The following is a 24,110-nucleotide window of genomic DNA, read 5'->3' as shown; positions in this document are numbered from 1 at the left end:
TCATATGTTATTTTTTGGTTTGTTTTCCATTGTTTTGGATTCTATATTTAAAATAAATGTGCTCTATGCAATATTTTTAACGTTTTTTTTCTTGAAAAAATATCTTAATTGCAGGCCTTAAAAAAAGTTCCTTCCATCACGCAACCCTCCTTGTCCAAATACATAAACCGTACTGCAATGTGATCCCCACATTAAGAAAACCGTCCACTCCTGTTTCTGTCAGTGAAAATGTACTTCTAAAATCAAAGCCACATGGATAGATAATATAATGGCATGTATGCTGACTGGGCATGACTTTTGAATTCTCTCTCTGATATTGATCGCTCCTCAAGATCCCTTCAATGAATCAAACCTCCCATCTCTGCAGAGCCCTCTTGCACCACCTGCAGGTGCAGCCAGCTCATCTGATCGATAATCTATAAGAGCTGCTGTAAGCCATTACTGTGCGCATCGAAAAATAAATACAGTAATAAGTAGAGAGATTGTGTATGGAGATGGTGTGATCACTGGCTTTGATCTGTTTGTTTAGCATGGCAATTCAGATACGGTGATGCTGAGTGTCCATGAGTTATATCTAGATCCACAAGTCCATTCCTGATTCACCGCTCTCTGGAGCAGGAGCAGCTGCAGCACGACTGTGTGTGTTCTGGGGGACTAGTGCCACCTGTTCTCCCTTTGAACTTGTGACTATCAACAACATTCTGAACACTAGAAAAGAAAAGAAAATCGCCATATAGATGAAACAAATGTAGGGTTGGGCTGTGCGATGTGACAGTAATAGGTCATGAAGGGTCAGAAGGTGATGGTGATCAACCAAAGTGAGGGGAACATATGAATCATCTTGTTGTAGTTGAACCATTTTTTGCTGACTCTCACACGGCATATGTGCACTCATCCTCCCGAGGTGGTCCAGAGCACAACTTGTGTTTTTAAACCTGATGTGCCTGTAACTTGACTACAACTGCAGAATGATGGACTGTTCCTCCTCTGACTGGCAACGCCAAAGACAGTTTCATTTCAAACCTGTATTTACATCAGGGCCAGCAAGGCCTTCTCTGCTGCCCTAACATAACCAGAAATCATGAGCATATTTATGGCAAAAGTGAATTACATTATATATATATATATATATATATATATATACACATGCAGGTGAAGGTGCCCTCAGAGGAACGGACACAGATAGTTGCGATGGTCATATATATATATATATATCTATATATATACGTCTATTGTCGTCATTTTTATTAGCATCGAGGCCACGTGAGTTTCACTTCTTAAACCTTCAGCCTGTATTTCTCTTGCTGCCATTACGGCGCTCGACAGCTTCGAGGTGCTTGTTGAACTGGTGGAAATGTAACCGGCTTTTGATTGTTTCACATTCAGCGAGAGATTCTTCTGTAGTGATCCATTTTAAATGATGATCAGAGCATGATGCCTGATCATCACTTTCATACCTGAGAGACCTTTTCATCCCACCAGCTGAGTTAGCTGCCTTATAAACAAGGACACTGCTGCGGTGTTCTGTTGCTGCCAATGAGCCTATGTGCTGACTAATTGTCGTCGGTCCATGTTGCAGCTCAACTATTGTGACTCATGTTGAGAGTCTACAAACTGTTTGTTTTCATATCATCTGGATTTTGAAAGTAGGTAAGGAGGTCTCGTGACCTTTCTCCCTACCAGATTCAATCATCAGGTTTTTTTCTCGGTGAGGACATATGAGCAAAGCGTCACGTTTTCGGGAGGGAAATTTTATGTGAAAGTATGTCAAGCTCCACCTGAGATTTCTTGTGAATCTGTCCACATTTGACTGACGTTTTGAAAATGCATTTGAGCTCATTTGATACAGAGAAGATAAACAAGTGACAAAGTACAAATACATTGATTCAATACTTTTGGAGGATTTGTGCTTTACTGTCGTTGTTTTGCGGGAACTTTACTGTTTCTGAATCATGATTCAATCATTCTCAGTTCATGAAATATTGCTGCACTGGTACTTATCCTGACAAAAAAAACACTCCTATCCAAGCTCCTGTCGACTCACACTAGTGAAACTAGTGAAGTGAAAAAGTGTGTTTGTTTGATTTCTTAATACGATGAAACCTAAAATAATGATGACAGTTCTACTCTCTGAATCTGTAATATGAAGAGTTTGGATATTATTTTATGTGACTCAAATTGGGAGCACAAAAACACGCTTTGTTGAAAGTAACTCGACTAGAATATTCTTAACATGTTAGTGGCAATGCCAAGTTCACATGCTGCATGGTGGTCTGTTCAAACCAGACCTGTGCAAAGTGCGGCATGGGGGCCATAAGCAGTCGTGTGCCTGTATTTTCGCGACCCTCGTGAGGTCAGACTATGAAACTGATCTGGATTAATTCATCTCGGTTTTCTGTTTTAGCCATCACTAGTTCACATTTGTGACTATTTTTTTTTTCTTTTCATTTGCCATTTTCGTGAATATTTCTTGTTCCTCAAAATGCATTGTAAAAAAAGTTGAAAATATATTTTAAAAAATCATCTCTTCATCTGTCCAGTATGATATTGAAATAAAGTGCATCTTAAGTTTTTATATAGGTTTCACAGCTTATTTACCACTACTTAGTGTTACATTACTGACATTTAATCTTTTTAGGTCCTTTTTGTCCTGGTTACTAAGTGTTTATTTTTGATTCTTCCCATTAGGTTTTGTAGTCATAAATATACTTATTTCTCCTGGTGTGGATAGAAATATGCTGAGTTTGTTCATGTCATCTAAGAGTTATCTACAGTGTTAGCATGATGAACCGTCACCGTGACATGAAGTATGAAAAAATCATGTTCAGCCATTTCTGATGGATTTCCAGCTGACACATGGTGTCGGCCATTTTTGTAGTTGTTTTTTTTTTTTTTAGCTGAGCATTTAGAGCTGGGCGGCTATTTCATAAGCTTTAACTTGACATTACTTGGAAAATAAACACATGGAAGTTTTTTATGTTTTTTATGCAAAGCTTCCCTCAACATGGCCCCTTTTGTTAGGAACCAAGCAGGGCTGAACCCACAGGTGTAATATCGGGTGTGCAAGGAGACCTTCACTCGAGATGAAGATTCAACAATTTATTAATACAATAAATGCTCTGAAAAAGAGAGAAAGGAGGCCCAGTGTCTTCGAACCAACCCCCAAACTCAGTCGTGTTTTTTTTTTGTAAAGCACCACTGCGCTGGAGCTTGCTTCAGATATGGAAAAACCATGTGACTGATGACGTTTGAAGAACTTCACTGCTTCATTCAGAGTGAATCAGCTGACTGGACTGGTTTGGCGGGGCTGTCATACACTGGCGCGTCCTATTGGTATATGTTTTACAGGATGAGCATGCACATGTGTACTGGCCTGGCGTGTACTGCCATGTTTTCATGGCAATTCTAAAAGACCAAAGTTAAGTCTCCAAGCGCCCAGTATTCACATGTGAGCATGTTGGCGCTTCCTCACCGGCTGATGGAACGAACGTTACATGAGTGACTTTTCAGAATGATTTCCAATTCGTGAAACTCTCAATAGCGATGAAAGTATAGTATACAGTACTTACATCATTTGTATTTATTTATTATATAATTAAAAGTAGTGAGTTCAGGATTTCCTTTATCTAAACTAAATGTACGTAATGTGTTTTGTCTGTTATTCCTCTCTGATGGCCCAGAACCTGAGATGCTCCGGTCTACAACAACACACACTGACAAGGCGCTGCTGAGACTCTGATATTAGTCCGTCATTTCTGGGGGTCTGCTTGACCTCAGAGTCCATGTAGCTGCCATGACCTTTTCTACTCTGTTAGCAGACAGGTCTCAGTGATGAAGTGAATGTCCAAAGCGATGCACAAGTGGAAAAGGACCGTACAACAGGTGTGAACGCTGCAATCTGAAGTGGTAACTGGTCCATGTCTGGTCGCCATGAAAACATGGTGGAACAAGTGATACCTGTTACCGGCGATCTCTGGAGCCTCATGGGCATGCACTTCTGTCTGTCCTGTACCTACAAGGCCCTGATGTGTTTAAAATGGATGAAAAAGCATGATGCGTCAGACCATTGTACACCCGCCTCTCCTCTGGAGAGATTTGTGGGTTCTTCTTCTTCTTTTTCTTTTTCTTTCAGCTTCTCCTATCCTCCTCCATCTCACCCTGTCCTCTGCTTCCTCTTCTCTCAAACCTACAAACCTCATGTCCTCCTTCACCACCTCCATAAACCTCCTCTTTGGCCTTCCTCTCCACCTTCTGCCTGGCAGTTCCAACCTCAACATCTTCCTACCAATGTACTGGCTATACTCTGTACATGTCCAAACCATCTCCATCTAGCCTCTCTGACTTTGTCTCCTAAACACCTGAGCACATGTGTTGTCCCTCTGATCTACTGCTTCCTGATCCTATCCATCCTGTGCACTCCCAGAGAGAAGCTCAGCATCTTCATCTCTGCTACCTCCAGCTCTGCCTCCTGTCTTTTCCTCAGTGCCACTGCTTGCTGGCCTCACCACAGTTTTGTACACCTTCCCTTTCATCCTTGCAGACACCCTTTTGTCACACATCATACCTGACACTTTTCTCCAGTTATTCCATCCTGCCTGCACCCGCTTCTTCACCTCTTCCTCACACCACTTGGGTCCCTCTCATTCACACACACGTATTCCGTCTTACTGCGACTAACCTTCATTCCTCTCCTTTCTAAGGCAAACCTCCACCTCTCTAGCTGATCTTCCACTTGCTCCCTGCTCTCACCACCGTCCTAGCACCATCGTTTGCACAATAAAACACAATGAATAATCAGAGCAACCAAACTAGCAGGTGAAAACGGATGGTACGCAGATAGAACGCAGAGAGAAGACAAATGAGAGGCCAAGTTTCCAGTTGGGGCTCACAGCACGGGACTCAGCAGGCTTTTCAGCAGCAGGTGGGAGGCGTGATTGCTGTGTGGGACCTGGTGTGTGCCTTCACCTAGTCCAGCTGAGGGAGACACTGCACCAGTCCAGGCAAAAAGCGTTTGGTGTTTTCATTTCTTTAACTCAAGTACATGTGTGCTCACTGGGTCTAATTTCATCACTGTAATATTGTGTGATTAAAAAAAAAAAGTCACATTTCTCTTTTCCAACTTAGATTCATGCACAAACACTTGAGGGGCACTTTTACTTTCACATTTTACATTACTTTACCTCTGCAGCCATGTCACAAAACCTTTCAACAGTCTAGTGTTGACGGTAAATGTTTCTTACCTTCTTTGATTGCCATCAAAATGAAATGTATTTTTATGTGGTACGGTAATTATTACAACTTTATTAACCAACTGTTGTTAACACTTAAACAACATGGGTCGATGTATATGAATAATGTCTTGATGTATGAATCCAACACATTCACACTCCCGCAGGTGTCACGTATTGAATATCATCAAGTCCACTTTTGTGTTCAACGTTGATGCCGAACATCATGTACTGTCACTCTGGGAGGCAAAAGTCCGCTTCGCTATGGTGCATCTTTCACCCCTTCGTTTTTCCCTCGTGTCATGGCTTCTTTCATTTACTGTAAATTTGCTTGACATTCAGACTTTTTTCCCGCAGGAATGAACTGATGAAAATAGTAGATGACCTGACTCCACCTGCATGACGCCATGATGCCACACTGACAGATGAGCAGATAAAGATTTTTGTCAAACTTCCAGTTGATCTCTCCCTTGTGTTGTGTTAGAGGAACTCCACCCTTCCACGTGTGTCTACAATGCAGCAGTGGTGAGTTTGACAGAGGAAGAGAGTTTCATGTTTGCTCTGACGTCACATGATCAACAGTGAGGTAAGATCAAAGGAGGAAAAGGTTTTGTTATTACTTCCCAACATGCGGAAGGTTAAAAATAGAACTGTTGCTGCTGTGTAGCTGTACGCAAACTTCCCTTGGGTTGCATGACGACTCCCTTCGGTGGGAGAATGTGTTGCATTCATCACAAAGAGAATGAGCATCGAGGATGAGCATTTCTTCTCAAAACAACATAAAGAATAACGTTTCAGACATTTATTATTTTCCAATAAAAGTCCTGTTACATCGACAGCCTCAATGAAAAAAAAAATATGACGACATTCAAATACTGATAGAAATTTATAAATAATCCGCCAAAATACCCGGCAACTGCAATAACATCAGAGTCTTTCAGTGTTAAACATTGTGATCAATAAATAGATCAATAGTCAACAGTAATATTCTTACTTTAAATAGAAAAACCATAAATATCTTCTTAGATTAAATAGACAAATAAATAAGAGTATAAAATGTCGTTCAAAAACAGAAGGGGTCAGAGACATGTCACTTGGCGGCGGCGATGGCAGTAGAGTTTTTCGGGTGGACGCAGAAGTCCTGCAGGTAGGAGAACAGGATGTCGATCTCGCCCAGGGCCTTGTTTATTCCCGCTTCACCTGGGAGCTGGAAAACACACACGTTCGCATTCAGACTATCCACTATATCTGGAAATGGCTCCTTGAGTGGAGCTCGATGCAGCAAGAGGTGTTGAGAGAAGCAGTCACTTTGAATTCTACATTGCCAATATGCGTAGCGTCACTTTGCTATTCAAGTTAATATGAGTTAAAAGTTAGTTCACATGCGTTATGTCACGTCTGTAAAAACATCTGGTCTGAAGATTGGGTACCTTGTCAAGCTTCTTGCGAAACTCCACAGCGTGATGATGGTCATGATAGCGAGTCACATTCTGAAGGAGAGAAACTCTTGGTGAGCTGCTTATCGCTTCAATCTTTTCACTCCCTGTCACTCTGACCACAAAGTCTCTTATCTGGCAGCGCCTCAGACTGACAAACCACTCATGCGTCTGAAATGAAATCTGTCTGATTTCACTTCACACACACTCACACACCACTTAGTTCTGTAAAGGATTGAAAATGCGTACACATCCGTGCGCCTGCAGGTCCTGGCTGATCGCTTCAAAGTCGATTTTCAGCCGCTGGATGTGCTGCTGCTTGTCGTCACGGTGACGCAGGATGTTGTGCTGGTAGAAGTCCAGGATGTTGGCGTGGAGGCAGCAGATCTGGAAGTGGTCCTGGAGGAGGTGAAAGGTCAGAGGTCAGCGACTCCTCAGATAATCCAAGCCGCCGACTTCGGAAGGCTGTCTCACCCTGTTTGTCGGTGTTTTGGGATACAGTCGTGAACCGGTGTCGTCATGTTGCTGAGCTTTTTGACCCTGAAAGCGCGAAAAGAAACAAAAAACAGACGATAACTAAGAGATGGACAACCGCAGAGTGTGTTTACGAAAACATTAAATAGAATCATACTTGCTTATAAGTATTTAATGATGATGGAAAAAGTTTGTTACAGACGATTTTTAGATGCAAGGATATGAATGAGGTGCTGGACTCACCTCCAGCGACACGTTCCTGACCGCCTTGTACGTCTCCGGGCTATGCAGCACTTTGCTGAGCGGCTTGTTCACCGAGCTTGCCGCCGCCGGAGCGTGCCAGCCAATCAGAAGCAGCAGAAGAAGAGCCATGGCTCCGGAGCGGAGGAGGGAGGCGAGCGTGGCGGCGGAGACCTTCATGGTTCAGGTAGATGGAAGTCAGACGATTGGCGCTGCAGTCACAAGTCAACACTTGTCAGGAGATGATGCTGCTGCTGCTGATGATGATGGTGATGGTGTGGAGGCTCTGGTTTATATGCAGCCACCCTCCGCCCCCTCTGCAGAAATATAGGCCAGTCAAAAAATCCCCACGACACACACACACGCACACAGGTCACTGCTGAGTCGATAGACTTGTGTTTACTGTCACTCAAAGCACAAAGGAAATTAAGCGTCATAAGAATGATGACGACTTATTTGCTTTTTAATTGTGCTTGTTAAGTCACTTCCTCTTCCTCCACTGAAAGTCCAGCGCTGGATAAACTTCCCTCAAACGTACAGGCGACAAAACCAGTCCAGCAGGTTTTCAGTGAGAAAGATTACCATCGTTCTTCAGATGAATCACATCCACCTCTACACACTTCTGCAGTTCATTTGCGGTCGAGTCGGGCGGCTGCTCTTATCTTTAATCTTCACCTCAGAATATTTGAGATAAACAACATTCACTTGAGGAAAAACAGTTGTAGAAAGTATTTTGTAGAAAGTAGTTTGTACAAAGTAAACACAGAGAAAACAATAGCCAAATGTTAAACAAATGTACTGAAGGATCAGGACTTCTGATGCTCTACTGCAAAAAAGAAAAAAAAAGGTTTTTCCCTAATGAAGTGTATCTCAATGAGATGACAATGTGTCAAGGCTGATTCGGTAACTGGATATGAATGAGATAATTCAGAAAGTGTCGCTGAAGTGACACTTTCATTTGTCGCCAAAGGAGTTTTTTTTTTTGTTTTTTTTTTTAAGGAATTCAAAAAATATTTGTAACATCAAGTCAAGGGGTCATTGTCAGTAACTACAGCACACTGTGAGTCATGGCATTATAAAACTGCTCCAGAAAACGACTTTTCTGTCAGTTCCACAAACCCATTACCTTCAGCCTGACGTCACTCAAGTGGCACAGAAAGAGAAATTAGTCAGGAAGGTGTGGGGGTAGTAACCATGCGGCGACTTGTGCTGACAGTTCGTGGAGGTATTCTGTCTGATTTGGAACTGTTCGAGAGGAAACGGAAAATGAAAATTCACTATTTGCTCGCTCAACTTAAACACATGCAGCAGTTTGAACATGCTCTGGACGAGTCTTCGTGTGCCGTCAACTTGTCCAACCGTAGAAGCAGAATCGATTTTCATTCAAAAACCTTAAAATCACCGTGAGATTCCAGAGTGGACAGAATCATGAAAAAAAAAAATCATGAAAACAAAGTATAATTATAAATCCAGGAGGATCCTTGCTTTCCATTTCATAGGTTAAAACTACATTTGTGTTAGTATAGAGCTAAATGACGCGTCTTTTTTTAAATGATATTTGTGCGTTTGGTGAATGCTGTCATAAATGAATAAACCTTGAGGCAAAAATTTTAGCCACAAGGTGAATTAAGGGGAAGGAAAATCTGAATTATTAAGACTAAATTCTTTGCATACTTGGTCTCCTAAACCCTAAACTGTTACAGATGAGCACTTAAACAACATGGGTCGATGTATATCAATAATGTGTTGTATGAATCCAACACATTCACACTCCCGCAGGTGTCACGTATTGAATATCATCAAGTCCACTTTTGTGTTCAACGTTGATGCCGAACATCTTGTACTGTCACGCCGGGAGGCAAAAGTCCGCTTCACTATGATGCATCTTTCACCCCTTTGTTTTTTTCCCCTCATGTCAACTGTCATGGCTTCTTTCATTTAAATTTGCATGACATTCACACTTTTTCCTGTCTCTACCTGCATGACGGCATGATGTCACACTGACAGATGAGATATAGGCTGCGTTGCCTGAATTTTTGTCAAACTTCCAGTTGTGACTCCACCCTTCCACGTGTGTCTACAATGCAGCAGTGGTGAGTTCAACAGAGGAAGAGATTTTCATGTTTGCTCTGACGTCTCGTGATCAACAGTGAGGTAAGATCAAAGGAGGAAAAGGATTTGTTATTACTTCTCAACATGCCAACTTCCCAAAAGAGAACTGTTGCTGCTGTGTTGCTGTACTCAAACGTCCCTTGGAAAGAGAAACGGAGCAGCCGCATGGGTTGTATGACGACCAGGATGAATGACGGTTCTTTTTTATATAAAAATTGAAATGATTCATAATTTCACACATCCCTCACTTCAGTGTAATATACTGTATATTTGGCTGGTAAGATGATGAAGCAGGATAAAGCATGTATTGATAGTTGCTGCATTGAGCACTGTCTCCCTTTGGATCTTGTATCTTACAAGATACAAGAAGATTTTCAAATGCGGGTTCTACTCCCCAAATACATAATGTTGTCAGTGGACAATCGACACACGTGAAAAAGATGGCTGCTATTACCGGACTTTGGGTGCTACTAAAGTAGGAAGCTCTAATATCAACATATATTGAAGTTGTGAGAAACAGAGAACAAACACCAGGCAGGGATCACAATAAACAACATATTTACAAGAAAGGAACCCATGCCTTTATTTTGACAATTGATTGGGAGGTATACGTTGCCATTTGATTATTAATATTGTAATTGTACGCATTGGCATTACAATTTAGAACTTACATGAACCTCATAATTGTAATTATTTTAGCATTACATCCGTTATTGCTAAATTGTTTTAATGCAATGACAATCAATATTCTTAACTTTATTTAAACATCATCATTCCTATTTCACTAGTAATGGCATTATTATTCATCACTCAGATTATTATCATAGCTATATTATAGATGTATTTTAATATGCCTATCGATACTCCGATCATCATCCGTCCTGAGGGAGCTAAAGCCCCAGAGAACCATCTGTTCTGCTCAGCTTCTTCTAACTCTTCACATCAACATCCAGAGCTCGTCCTGATGGGTCCTGGCTAATCCCTCGCTCTGCTGCGGTGACCACCTTCACTGTGCCATCCGATGGATCCGTCAGCCTGCCATTGTTCATCGGCGCAAGAAGGTGGCACCAGATGAGAGTGGTACGGCTTCTGTGACCAGGCTGGCACAGCAGATATCAGCACCTGAGCAACGAATCCTGCTGTGTGCACCAGTGCATTCTCCTCATGACAACCAAAGCATGGCAGGATATCTGTGGTCACATATGAGGGCTGAGACGGTTGTTTTAAAGACTGTTAAACCTGGAGCTACAGTGGTAGAGGAGGGAGTTCAAGAGGAGCTCCGAGTGATTGTGGCTTGACCTTCACTTGTATCATGCAAACAGAACATTCTGATGATTAAAAGACATCTCAGATTGGTGCAGGGAAGAGCCACTGTATGGAACAACAGCAGAAACATGACTCCACAGGATCTGTTTCAAAGGTGTTGCTCACAGTAGCATAAGCAGCAGAGTAGTGTGGTAACACCAGGCATCTTCTTTAGTTGGGTCAGTTGTCAGCTGAGAACATTACACATATGGGTGTAAAACAGGCATTTTGAAAAAAGCATCTTGAACACATAATTCTGTTTTGATGCTGCAACTAACTTCGACTTCAAGGCGCTACAGTCTCTGCATGGTCCGGCCCAAGAAGGCATCACTGTTGCCACACTGTCTCCACAGCCAATGCCACGTCAATCTCTCCACACCTCTTTAAGAAGATCATGGCAATGACAGATGGGTGTGTTAGGACACAAGGAAGCCAAGATGAAAAATAAAAGTTCAATTGAAGAAGCCATAGATGGACAACCAGAGGCCACTTAGGGATTTGATGGCTGGGAGGGTGGATCAGTGGCCAGACGCATTCAGGAGCTGGTGAATCGAATGCTGGATGGATGGATGGATGCTGAAGGTGATGTTTTGTGAGAGGAAGCACGTGTCCGTGAGCTGAAGTGGAGTCTCCGGTGACACGTGTTGTTTCTTCAGGTGGTAAATACACTGCGCATGCAGGAAGTATCTGACATGACTCAGCTCAGCGCTGCTGACCTCCATCACATCCTTTATTCTTGTTTTCAGCTCACACATGACCTCCTTCTCTCTGTGACTGGGGCTTTGTCACAGATCGTTCAAGTCATCGCCAATAAACTGCTGAGGTGTCATGTCGCTGAACAGTCACTCCATTTCTTCTAAAACACTAAGACACTGCTTATTAAACTAAGCAACTACTCCATAAACAACATGCCGGTCTTTATGACGATTGTCCTCAAGAAAACTCAGCTCTTCCCCCAGAAGTTGTGCCTGCGTTTCTGAGCGCGCTCCAGGACTGCAGACGCTATCGAGCAGGAAGCAGCGGAGCGCCACGACATCACAGACACGTGGTCGTCTGGAGGCAGGAAAAACACAAGTGTTTATTCTTCTTTTAAAATTACACAGAGGCTATCAGGTCGGATGTGCAGCTATTGGCTGTTTGAACAGTGATGACGACGGTGGAGGAGATTTCCATGTTTGTCCTGACGTCAATCCAACAGGCAGCAGACTTTTACTGCGAGTTTCCAACTTGCTGAAGCTGGTTAAAAATAGAACCATGTAGCTGTCAGCTCGCACGTCTGTAGTAGGGCTGAGACCAATCTGACCCAGCGTCGCCACCAGGCTCCGATACCGACATTTTTGACAGACTGGAAATAGCCGATCCAACCAGCTCTGCTGGAACTCTGCAAACTGTGCAGAAGTAATGAATAAGCAATGAGACTCACTTCCATCCAGGGAATCCATTCCACTGCTGCAGCTTTTTAGTATACAAACATTTATTAGCACCAAGAGATGAAACCATGGTGGTTGCGTGGAATTACGTCACCTCGACTGGTGCGTGCCATTTCACTTCATGTCCATGCATTTGACTGACCTTCCACATATATCTCTCCTGGGTCTAATAAATCTTAGCGATCTATTTGACAACTGAGCTGCAACATTTGTTTTCAGAATAGGATTTTCCCGGTGACAGGATTTCTTGTTCTGACTTATTTTTCTGGGCTTATGCTGATCTCAAGTTGCCTCATCTAAATACTAAATCAACAGATTTGATGAAATGATTCATAAGCTAACAAGGTTCTGGTATCAGATCAGAATCAACTCAGCATCAGCAGATATCCAAGGATTGGAATGGAAGAGAAACTATGTGCATCTGTGCATCCCTTGTCTGCAGATCAATAGGATGAGTGATTTTATCAGTATACTGAATTGGATTTGGACCTTTACCTTCTTCAAACGCACATCCTCCTCCAGAGCAGTGCTGTTCTCTGAACCGCAGACCCAAGTCACCTGTGGACCAAAGGTTAGTAATGGCGTGAACATTGGTGAGAGTGTCAAGACTGGTGACAGCTCACCGTTGTGCTGGAAGTCTGCGTGTCTCAGTCCTCCTCGAATGCCGTGCTGTGGTGGAGAGGTCAGAGTGGGCTGGGCTACAGGAGAAGGGGATTTGTTTCGGGGAGGTTTGGCAGGTTTCCGGAGGCTTTGTGAAGGACTGCAGGAGTCTCTTTCCAGCCAAGCCTCCTTCAGTGCTGCAGCTTCTCGTGGAAAACCATCATCAGGATCTTTCTGCGTTCCAACGAGAATAGCGCCTCCTGTTGGACAGAAGCAGAAGATTTGCATAAGTAGCGCCAGCCTAATGCTGCAGGCTCTCTTTGACCCACATGGCACAGAGGGGAGGGGAACAACAGCAACAGGATCAGAAGCACAAAACTAGGAAGAAAAACTTTAGAAAAGAAGAAAGCACTGCATCAAACCATAAAAAATTTGATTGTGTATGTTTGAGCTGTGTAGTGCTGGAGGGTTTGGTAGAGGCAGCAAGTTCCATGTTTGCTCAGACCTTACATTAGCAACAAGGGAGAAGGAAAAGTTTTAGCACATGTTTCTCGCAGAAGCTAGTTAAAGCAAAGATCTGATTATGAGGACGATGTTTGCAGATGTTTGCTTTAACACTTACAGCACATACATTGTTTGATAAGAAGGATGATGTTGGTGATGATGATGTAACAAGACCAAATATTTCAGTATTACTCCATCAAGACGTCTAGTGCCTGATATTTTTAAGATTTCCAGCCTCATTTAAGAAAAGTTGAACCCAGTAAATGGACAATAAGAGCCATCAGTTTTCAGGTCACGACACATGGGAGTACTAGGGTACCAGTAGCAGGCGTGGTGATGTCATGGTGGGTTCTCTGGACAGGTCGCATCTTCAGCTTCGGAGTTGGCAACCTTCCTTCTTCCCTGCAAAACATCGAGTTTAGCAACTTTAGGTCACAGAGTAGTGACATAACTGATGAAAGCAATAGTCTGGGCTAAACAGAGCTACCGCCTTCGTCTGACTGTTCTCTGCATGGAATTGTGGTCAGTGATGTTTGAAGTTTAAAAAAAAAAAAAAAAAAAAAAACATACTCATCTGTATTCTCCTCTTCGTCTTCTCCTCCCCAAGCTTGGACTATTTCAGATGGCGGCGTCTGGGGTTCATGTGCTGGTACGTTCTTCGGACCCTCTTCAGCAGACCCCACCACAGAGGGCCGAGGACTGGAGGCAGTGCAGAGGCTGCAGACAACACGGAGCAAGTTGTTAGTCAGTTTGTCTCTTCAGTTTGTTTGCTTGTTTTGTTCACCTGGCCAGGTCCAGTGCCTCTACACTGTAGGAGTTGCGGCTGTGAACAGAGGAGTTGGATGGCAGGCCTGGAGTGGACGGTTGGGTGACTGGAGTGCCAGTGTCAGCGGGCTCCCACAGAGCATTGTGCTCTGACAACAGCTGGCTCAAGTGGTCCCGCGAGAAGTTAGTGCCCCAGGCCCGCCGGCGGTACGACATGGCCTTTTGTCTCAGCTCAGTCACCTGCAGCAGTGAAACAGGATTTAAAGTTGAATGGTTTGTGACTTGACAGTCGGGCCTTTGGATGTGCTACAGTCCAATTCACACTTTGCCCCCTGCAAACCTCAAGGACATACTGCAGATGCAGATACACGCAGACTGATATGCATGTGCTGTTGACCGAACTTTCTTTATGTCTGAGGTGTGTTGAAAATGAGTTTATCGCGATGTGACAGAGAAACAACCAAAGAGGGACTTTTGGCAGTTATTGAATTGATGACAATAAAAATTCTAGTTTTTAATCAAAGGAAAACAACCTCACTCCAATCCTCACCCGGTCCATCCCTTAATATGTCCGGGCGACATTCACACTGCACCAAATTTAGTTCCGCGAGCAGTGGGCGTGTTCCTGTCAATTGTGATTCTTCTGCTGAGAAGAGACTTGAAACCGCCATCACCCTGTTCACTTTCATGTTGTGCGTTCACATACACGTTTGATCATGTATGTGGTGTGTTGAGATTATCTGGATGCCCCACATTTTTACAAACCATGACTCAGTCTGACTGAACTGCAGCACCCTGTAGAAGCAGCACGCACAGCTCTGTCAATGTATTGACACATGTTATCTGTTATTTTCTGCTTCTACTTTTTGTTTTAAGAGGTGGTCAGCGTTGGTAACCAAAACAGCAAATACTGAAGCCATATTACATTTATCAACTTAGTGAAATTCAAAGGGAAGCAACAGGATTTTTTTTTAATATATCCTTGTCTTTGCTGCTCTCTGGCCAATATATTGTCTATTCAATACTTGAAACCAGTCGTAAAAACGATACGCAACGTAATCCAAGTATTTGCAATAAACTGCTGACACTGAGTAATGAAACAGAATTCATTACAAAACACTTTTTGAGGCATGTATTCTGTTATCTGTAGTGCAATACTGTACCTTTTAAAAGTAACCGACACAACACCAAGTCATGTTCAAGGAAGGGAGAGGGAAGGAAAGGTCGCTAAAGGCTTAAATCAAAATGACTAAATTCATATATTCCCTTGTCGTACATGTTATATATCTAACACCCAAAATTTGGTATCTACTTGCTGCACTTTGGACTAGAACAGGCAAGTCTGCCCTCCGTCAGTTACTGTGGTACTTCTGGTAACAAAGTGACCCGATTTCTAACTCGGCCCAAACCCTGGATAACCGCGATCCAGTTTTGACACCTTAACCTCAGAGAGTTGAAAGCTAAACCTCAGCAGACAGAGGAGTCAGATGATGATTCTCAGAGCTGCAGTGGTCTGGAAACTGAGTGATTCAGTGAATCTGATTATTTGGAAGAGATTTAGCCAGAACTGTGGTGACAGAACATTAATGGACTAATGTCTCCATTTGCTCAAGAGTTGTCTTAATCATTTGTCCTTCTTCTGGACTCCGGTTTTTCAATAATAATAATAATTTTAAATAATTCTCATTGTTTTCAAATGATCATTAATTACTAGTGTAATCCTAATTCACTTTATCTAAATATCTCATGACCTTTCCGCTAAAGACCGTTGCATACTTTGACTTTTATTCTTGGACGTCTGGTATTTTAATATCTTGTCATTTTTACATCGTACAATTTATTAGTATTATTTTGATGCTGTTATGTACTGAGCAGTAACGTAAATGTCTTCCAGCCATCACGTACTTCTGAGTTCATTGCATTTTTTTCTTCTGTGCAGCTTTTGAGCGTGTTAAGTTTCATGTTCCTTGATTGCGTCTGCGTTTTATGACCTATATGTGATACGGTTCAAATTGTCCCAATTTTGTTAGATCTCGTGCTGATCTTCAAGGTTTTGTGTTTTTAGGTCAAAATAGAAACGGCACGAGCAGAGAGTTCCTAGACTATCGGCAGAGACTTTTATTGCCTAGTCACTAATAAAACATGAAATAATCGAGCATTGACTCCATGTGAGGAACAAGTGGTCTCAAAAGAGGAGGCTGTGGGATGCAACATCATTTCTCTTCAACCAAAGAAAGAGGGCAGCAATGTTGCCTTTGTGGCCTCAAATGTTGCCATGACGTGTCATGGTATTCATCAGAGACTTGGAGTAGAGCAGTTTCTTGTTTGTGTGCTTTAGTGTTTTTGTCTCATGTTATGATGTTAAATATCACGCATTTAAACATGTTCACATTCAATTGATCTCCATAAAAGTCGCCATAAAAAGGTTCTGAAAAACGTGTTGGGTACTGAAGTTGCTGACCAACATCATCTGATGCAACTTTATTTCATTATTCAGCAGACATTTTGGTTCCACGGTTTTCCTGTCACCTGGATGTTTGTCCGCTGCTGTATGATGTTTTCAGGTGAACTGTTATAAGCTGACGGCTGCGGATTTGACTCCCCATTTGTCAAATGTAGCACAAGCCACCACCTCCTTCGCTGAAACTTTCTGCATCACTATTGGGAACCTCCCCATGTGACTGGTTTCCCTGAAGTCAAGCTTTGTGGTTTCTCTGCCGGCAATCAACGCTTTGGTTTCCATCGGTAACACACACAGTCACGCACATCTGCCAGAAGTCAGTCGTCCTCGAAAAACAACTGACAAGTAATATTTAAGATTCAAATGAGATTTGATCCATATTTATCACATCCGTCTTAACAAGTCACTGAAATAAGTGGATTTCGCCAAAGTTTGCACCACATAAGACAATCGTCAATCATTAAATTTCTAACTGTGAACATTGATTTCGCTGAATATGATCAAATTCGCCATTGTCGGCCATTTTGCAGCCATAGCTTGGCCGCCATATTAGTTTACTCGACATCTTGCAACTAGCAACACTGGGATGTCTGATGCTGGTGACAGGAGGAAACTGCAGGTAAGTTCCAAACTTTAAACAATCGTTTGCAAAACTATATCATAGCTTTTTAATCAGAGGACTATATTGGGGTTTTGTTTTTTTGTTTTTTTGGCAAAAACCTTGTTCCCCTGCTCCAGTGCCAGTGCCATGCAGAGAACTGCACTGGGTGGCGGGCAGGTCACTCAGCGCTTTCGAGCGAAGTAGCTTAACAGGGATCCAAATTCAAGTGGTTCTATTTATTTATCTATTCAAGTGGCAAGCCTTTGTAAATAAAGCAATGTATTTATAAAGGCTTGCCACTTGAATAAATAAATGAATGAATGAATTCATGTTTAAAGGTGTGAGAGTTTAGAAAACCATCACAGGTACACAGCTGATACAACTGTAGACTTATTTTACATAAATATAGAAAAGAAGCATGCGATAGATAGAAGTACGATAAAGGATAATTTGAAAAAGTAGTATTTTCTTTAATCAATCATTGTTATTTGACTCAGATATTTGTTTGTATAGAAAGTTATTTTTGAACAAATAGATGTTTACAGTTGTTGAAGTACATGGCGGGTCAGTCGGGGAATGGGCTGGGGGCGGGGCTATGGCCTGAGGGCAGAGCTTCGGACACCCAGTTTCAAAATACTACCTAAAAGCCTGGTGCAGCCCATCGCTGTCATTCATTGCGATGTTATCAGGGTCCAACACAAAGGCGAAATCCAGCATCATGGAGACAATGGAGTAAGCACTGATCAAAACAGTCCAGCCTTGGATGGGCCTGGACGTTGGCTGTCTCTGGTGGCTCCTGTTTGATGTTGACAAGTCTCAGGATGGTAGGATGATGACACCTAAATTGTCTGGCAATAATCCTGCTTGATTAGCCGACTAAAAACAGGTCAAAGCCTGTATGTATTTTTCTGATGACATTCTTGGCATTAATAAACACCATTGCCAACACAAGTACAGTGAAACAGACACCTCTGCATTGCACAGACCGTCATTTATACCCTCTTCCCCACGAGTCATGTAATTTTGTTGTTATTACTTGTTGTACAATGACAAATAAAGGACTATTCATGTGCATGAGATTTGTTGTTGCATTATTTCAGCTCTTTTCTGAGCAGCATTATTTACTGTCTTTTATGGTGATAGCAACATTTCCACTGTTTCAAACATCCAGGTGGTGCGATTAAAAAGCTGTCACATATGCAAACTTCACTAATGGGTAGGACTTTTTTTCAAAAGGAAATTTTCCATTTGCTATATGAAGTGGTAGTCATTAACCATTGTAATCTGGATTCTAATTTGAGACTGTTCTATCAATCTTGGATTCCCACCTGAGACCTCATCTGAGGAGTGTCCTTGTGTGAGGCCTCTCCTAGTCCAGGGATCCTATTGAGAGGAGAACATAAAGCAGGACCAATATTCAGTCAGCATCCTGTGAGACAGACAGACAGTTAAAATGGATCAAATACACACAAACTCACACCTGTGTTTTCTCTGAGGAGGAGCTACAGGCGAGGCATTTTCTTGATGAGCAGAGGGCTGGACCTCTTTTGGCTGCAGCCTCTTCACCAACTCCTCTTTTCTTTTCTTGTGGCTCTGCCAAATAAAATCTTGGTAAGTCTAGAAATTCATCATGGTTCCATTCTATCAACATTTATTGACAAACAGCTCTCTGTGTCCAACCTAGGTAATGAATTCCTATAAAACAAAAAACAACACCAAGATGTATAGCAAGAGCAGCCCCCGGACCAGAATTCAGTGGTGAACTGAACACATCTGCTGACGTTAGACTGGGCCAAGACCTTGTTATCTAGCATCGTCAAGATACGAAGCTCAAACTACAGCAGAAAGTAAAATTGAAAAAAAGTGATTGATTCCATATGAAGACATGTCAGACACAGTAGGAACTGTATAAGTGGAGGATATGGCCATATATGGGCTTCCTTCTGAAACAACGTCAAAGCTCCATTGTTTTCCACTGCAGATGTGGAAATGAGTTCCAAGTCTTGAGGTTCTCATATAAGCCACAAAGGCACCTCATTTGTTTTCTATTTTGACCATCATAACGAGTCCTGGCAACTCTGCAGAAAAACTAAGCCCAGATCTTGCCTTAGATGTAGTTTGAGTCAGCCACCTCTGCAGACAGAGGAAACCAGAGATTGGTGTATGTGAATGTAAATTAAGTGAAAAAATAGACATGAATCTCCCAACAAAACAGAAATATGGAAGCGGTCATAACGTACATATAGTTACTGCAGAATGTTGCACGTCTTTAAATGCAAATCACCAGTGAATTACACTGTTGATTAAAATAGAAATTTCTGTAACATTTTTTTTCCAAAGACAGTCAAAGATGAAAGACGAAAAATATATTGAATGAAACTGTATTGATTTAAATGTGTAGTGAAAAGTGGCGTATGTACCGCTTGAATGTGGAACAGGGGTATACGTTCATGCTCCGGATGTTTTCGGGCGTGAGGGACGGTGGGTGGGACTGCAACCTGGAAGCTGCGCCGGTACTCAGTGTCCAGTTTGTGTGGCACGACAGCGTGGCTGGTGGAGAACAGAACCTGAGCAATGTAGAGAGAATCGATCAAATCAATGTACAGCGTATGAACAGCAGGTATGGTGTCATCTGGTGGACACTGTAGGGACTGTCAATACATCCGACTCAAGTTGAGGAGGAACTTTCCCTCCGAGAAGTCGCTCAACCCTGGGTCAAAGGTGAATTGCTGAGCTCTACACTCAGTGTCTTCATGACGGCATGTTCTGATTTTACATTTTGGTGACGAGTACAAATAACAAAGGCTGGTAATTGGTTCCTGTCAGACAATAAGTCTTGGAAGTGGAATTAATCTTTGGTGACCACCCCAACGTTCCTTACATTTCAGAAAATAATACGACCACTTTTTCATGAAAATGTGTCTTTCATCATTCATGTCATCCACTGTTCTGTTTTGCTTTTAATATCAAAGTGATTTCATACATTAATTATGAAATATCAGAATATGTGTGTACATATTTGTAAATAACCTGATTGCCAACTAGGGATGGACAACAAGAGCAAAAACAATTACTATGAGAAATAAATATTCTGCCAATAATAAAAATCACAATTGACACATTTTCAATCTATCATGTGTTTGACACAATACATTTTGTCTTCAAAGCCCAACTGTTTTATGATGGCACTTACCAGTTAGTAACGATTCAGTTTGTCACCAACACCAACGAAGAATGTGTCTCTGTTTAAACATAATTAAATAGGGGTAGAAATTGGCAATTCAATCTTTCACGTCTCTTGTTGAAGTTGTAACAGACTGTGTTCTTCCAGCTTCATTTTGGGGTTAAATTGTGGCTGCGTGAGACGGTGAGTGCTCTCCAGATGTTTGTAGCTGCGCTGTGGCTATCGAAAGATGTGGCAGAGATATAATAATAATAATAATAATAATAATAGCTCCAGTCAGATCGTCTGTTGCTGTTATTGTGACGTAATTTTTTTGGGAGAATGTAGAAATGTCTCTTACTGCGACGGCAGTGCGACCCCAAACCCTGCATGTGATGATACTATCCAAGTCAGATAACTGTATCAAAAATGTATTTGGAATCAACAAAACCAGCACTGACCCAAAGACTACTAAGTAACTCTAATAGTATCTACTAATAATGTCATGTGGTTGACAACTAAGATTGTGAATCAAAGTCCTCAGACTCTCCACGACTGTCACACGCCTGAATCAACTGACACACGTAGTGGAGCTGGAGAGCACAACACTTGTCTCATCATATTTATGTATGTGACTTGGGAAACCGTGCTTAACATGCAAGTTCAATGCAGCAAATACATCTCATGCTTTATTTTATAGACTTTTTGTCGTGATTGTTAAATGAAAATTTAATGGTAACAGGAATTGTTTTCTGTGGTAAATCGGGTACAATAAGATATTGTCCATTTCGAATGCCAAGAAAAGAGTATCTACACGGGCACATGCACTGTATACACATCTATGTGAATGTGGTTGAAAAACATCTCCATGTAAATAGAAGTAAGGCAAGAAAACATGATGGTATCATGGAAATGCACTTAAAAATTAAAATAAAAAAATAAAACAATGAGGTGTGTCCTTGCTGGTTGCCTCAAAGTCAGCCTTTAAAAGATGTCAATAAAATATAGAAGTCATTGGTAAAGTGAAGTCAGTATCTCACAGCATGTTTTGTTTTAACTGAACGAAACAGTTTTTTTTTAATGTTAGCATCAAATGATAATGAAGATTAAAATGTACCTGCTCAGCAGTGAGTAAAGGTGAAGCAGCTGTTGTAGGTCTCATCCAACTGAACTGTGTGTTATACTTCGTCTTCTGTCCCGACTTTCGCCCTGCCGGCCTGCCTTCACCCGTCCGCCATGCATCCTGATGGAACTTCAGTTTTGAGGTGAAAGATTATTTGCAATTTGATTCATGGAGACCTTCACTAGGTTCATGTAATTGTGTTCTTTTGTACTTACAGCATTCACAGATGGCTGCAGTGTGTCATGTTTAGCTGGACTCCGGGATTTTTCTTGATCCACTTTTCAGAGAGGGGTAACCAAATTGGAGAATGGGGTCAGTTTTGTTTTGGGCAATAGCAACACTCAAGCATAAGACTTAGCTAGCTGACAGTGCCACCCAAACAATTGCGTAGTCTTGACAAATATCTAAACATCTATGTAAATAAATAATCAAAATGTGATCAGGACCTTTCCATGGTGGACAGTAGAAAATTTGAAGAAGCCAATGGCATTCTACTTCAACATATGAATTGAGAATACTCACATGCTATTCCAAGGCTTGTTTTCTCTATTTCAATGTCTGTAGCCGGCTGTGATCCCATGTCAGGTTCGAGTTGCACCTCTGGTACAGATTGTGCTTTAACATCTGCTACAGCTTTTATCGCCAAATCTGGTTTGGCAGCGGCGTCTACGTCCGATTTGGATGTACATTCAGACCCTTTTATAGGCATTGTGTGGCTCTTAGAGGCAGCTGAAACAGAGCAGAACATACATTTACCGTCAATAAACTTGTATACAGTTCAGTTCTTTACAAGCGCATTAATGTCACTTTCTTTTAATACGCATTCCCAATCCAAAAAGGCAAAAAAAATATTTTGAATAAAAACATAAAAGCTGAAAGTTAATGACTTTATGCCATTGGATAAGAATTACAATTTGGCATGTCTACCAGCAGGGGGCGCTGTTTGAGGTGTCATGCGCTCAGCCAGCGAACTCTGTGGGCCTGTTTGACAGTGCAGAAAGCTGACAGACCGAGGAGGACCACGGGGAACCAACCTTCTCCGTCTTTGCAGTCTTGGTTCTCTGCTCATTCCTGGGACACATAAGTCAAATTATGAAGGAACAATAATATGCGTTCAGGTCGGCTGAGGGACTGACACTAAGACAACTGCATCACTGAGTCCTCAACTGTCATAGAAACACTCTGGTACAGGTACCGAGGATCACTAAGGACCGATGTATGAGATCCAGATGACAGTTACTCATCAAGACACCTCCAGGAGTTTAACTTGGCAAATGTCATCATGGGTTTAGTAAAATAAAGAAATTAATTCACTTGACACCATGCGACATGCCAACTCAGCACTACCTCAATAACTGTGGTATTACAATATACAACATAGAAAAACAACTGCAACTACTGTATTGAATCAATGACAGAACCAACCCATCTGGTCAGACCGCAGACCAGCAAGTGGTGTGCAACGGTGAGGAGAAGCACTTCTGGAGCGATGGACCCTGAAACTCCTCTGGTATTCGCTCTGACACTGAAACACAAATCCGTCAGGAAAAGGTGGACATTTCATCTAACAGATAGCGAGACCAATAGAAACTATGATCACATTCGTGGCAGTGTAACAGTGGAGTATAACTTACAAACGTGTTGCTCTTTTTGGACATGTACTGCAAAACTTAAAAACACTACCGTCATATTTATGATTGACAGTTGGTTCTCGATGACGTAAGCAAAGACGAGTGATTAGCACAGATTTCATTCTTAACAAGAGTCGGATTAACTCGCTAATCAAGATGTAAGCATTGGTGCACCGTGTATTTAAAGTAGACATAACATTCTTAACTTTATTCACTTATAAGTGGGTAGTTGCTAATGTCGTTAAATTGAGTCTCCAAGCGTTCATTTGCAGTTATTTGCAGAAGCTAACAAGCTAACACCTGCCGCTTACCTTGAAGCGCACCGTCATGGCGGACCGGAAGCCGAACGCCGAGTAAGTTAGGCTTGTCTCATGACGAGCAGAAGAACTGTGAGTTTCAAGCTTGTTGGCCGAAAGCACAAAACGACACCAGGCTGACCTGGCTGCCGACCTGGCTGCTGACCTGTTGCGCCGCTTCTGCACTTCAGTTCCAGGAACAAGTTGTCACCGTTGTCATGGCTGCGACGGCGTCTCGCGCATGCGCATAACCTCGGCGACTCACCGGACTCTCACTGAATTCGTTCATCCAAGTCGGTTTTGAAGATAGCAATGAGTCGGTGGCGGTTTTAGAACAGGTGCCAAGCAGGTATATCGAGAATTCAGAGTATGTCGAGAATTAAATGACGCAGACAAAGAAGTTTATAACAAGTCTCCTACAGACTACTTTACCGGTTCATTATCTTTATGCAGATCTAAGTGAAGTTGCACACTAGAAACTGAGGCTGTCGTTTTTAATTAATCTCTCTCTCTCTCTCTCTCTCTCTCTCTCTCTCTCTCTCTCTCTCTCTCTCTCTCTCTCTCTCTCTCTCTCTCTCTCTCTCTCTCTCTCTCTCTCTCTCTCTCTCTCTCTCTCTCTCTCTCTCTCTCTCTCTCTCTCTCTCTCTCTCTCTCTCTCTCTCTCTCTCTCTCTCTCTCTCTCTCTCTCTCTCTCTCTCTCTCTCTCTCTCTCTCTATATATATATATATATATATATATAT

The 24,110-nt window shown here is 42.1% G+C and overlaps 1 protein-coding gene across 5 annotated transcripts; it reads right to left on the bottom strand.

Annotated features, from left to right (window-relative positions):
- Window positions 1-8,257: 8,257 nt before the first annotated feature.
- Window positions 8,258-23,601, bottom strand: mdm1 (Mdm1 nuclear protein). 5 transcript variants are annotated; one of them, XM_053864068.1, is made up of 15 exons: window positions 23,385-23,601; window positions 22,868-22,967; window positions 22,370-22,513; window positions 21,965-22,171; window positions 21,658-21,719; window positions 21,437-21,571; window positions 19,577-19,723; window positions 18,637-18,749; window positions 18,485-18,539; window positions 14,114-14,334; window positions 13,900-14,046; window positions 13,649-13,731; window positions 12,849-13,085; window positions 12,721-12,783; window positions 8,259-11,848 (listed from the first exon to the last, which is right to left on the bottom strand). In XM_053864068.1, the coding sequence occupies exons 1-15, from the start codon at window positions 23,400-23,402 to the stop codon at window positions 11,739-11,741; spliced, it is 1,842 nt and encodes a 613-aa protein (XP_053720043.1). In that variant the 5' UTR covers window positions 23,403-23,601; the 3' UTR covers window positions 8,259-11,738. The 5 variants fall into 5 exon arrangements, with proteins under 5 accessions (XP_053720044.1, XP_053720043.1, XP_053720045.1 ...); XM_053864069.1 differs by lacking the exon at window positions 12,721-12,783 and having other exon boundaries at window positions 8,258-11,848; XM_053864070.1 differs by lacking the exon at window positions 22,370-22,513.
- Window positions 23,602-24,110: the final 509 nt, after the last annotated feature.

This window comes from Synchiropus splendidus, chromosome 4 (assembly GCF_027744825.2).
Source record: "Synchiropus splendidus isolate RoL2022-P1 chromosome 4, RoL_Sspl_1.0, whole genome shotgun sequence".
NCBI classification, from domain to species: Eukaryota; Metazoa; Chordata; class Actinopteri; order Syngnathiformes; family Callionymidae; genus Synchiropus; species Synchiropus splendidus.
This window is presented reverse-complemented; position numbering and strand designations above follow the sequence as displayed.

Excerpts from the sequence above, each read along its gene's own strand:
- mdm1 (XM_053864068.1), bottom strand. Across the intron at positions 22,172-22,369 it reads TCAAACAGCGCCCCCTGCTG|CTGCCTCTAAGAGCCACACA; the intron begins GTAGACATGCCA and ends GCTCTGTTTCAG. Across the intron at positions 21,572-21,657 it reads TGCAGCCATCTGTGAATGCT|TTCCATCAGGATGCATGGCG; the intron begins GTAAGTACAAAA and ends TCAAAACTGAAG.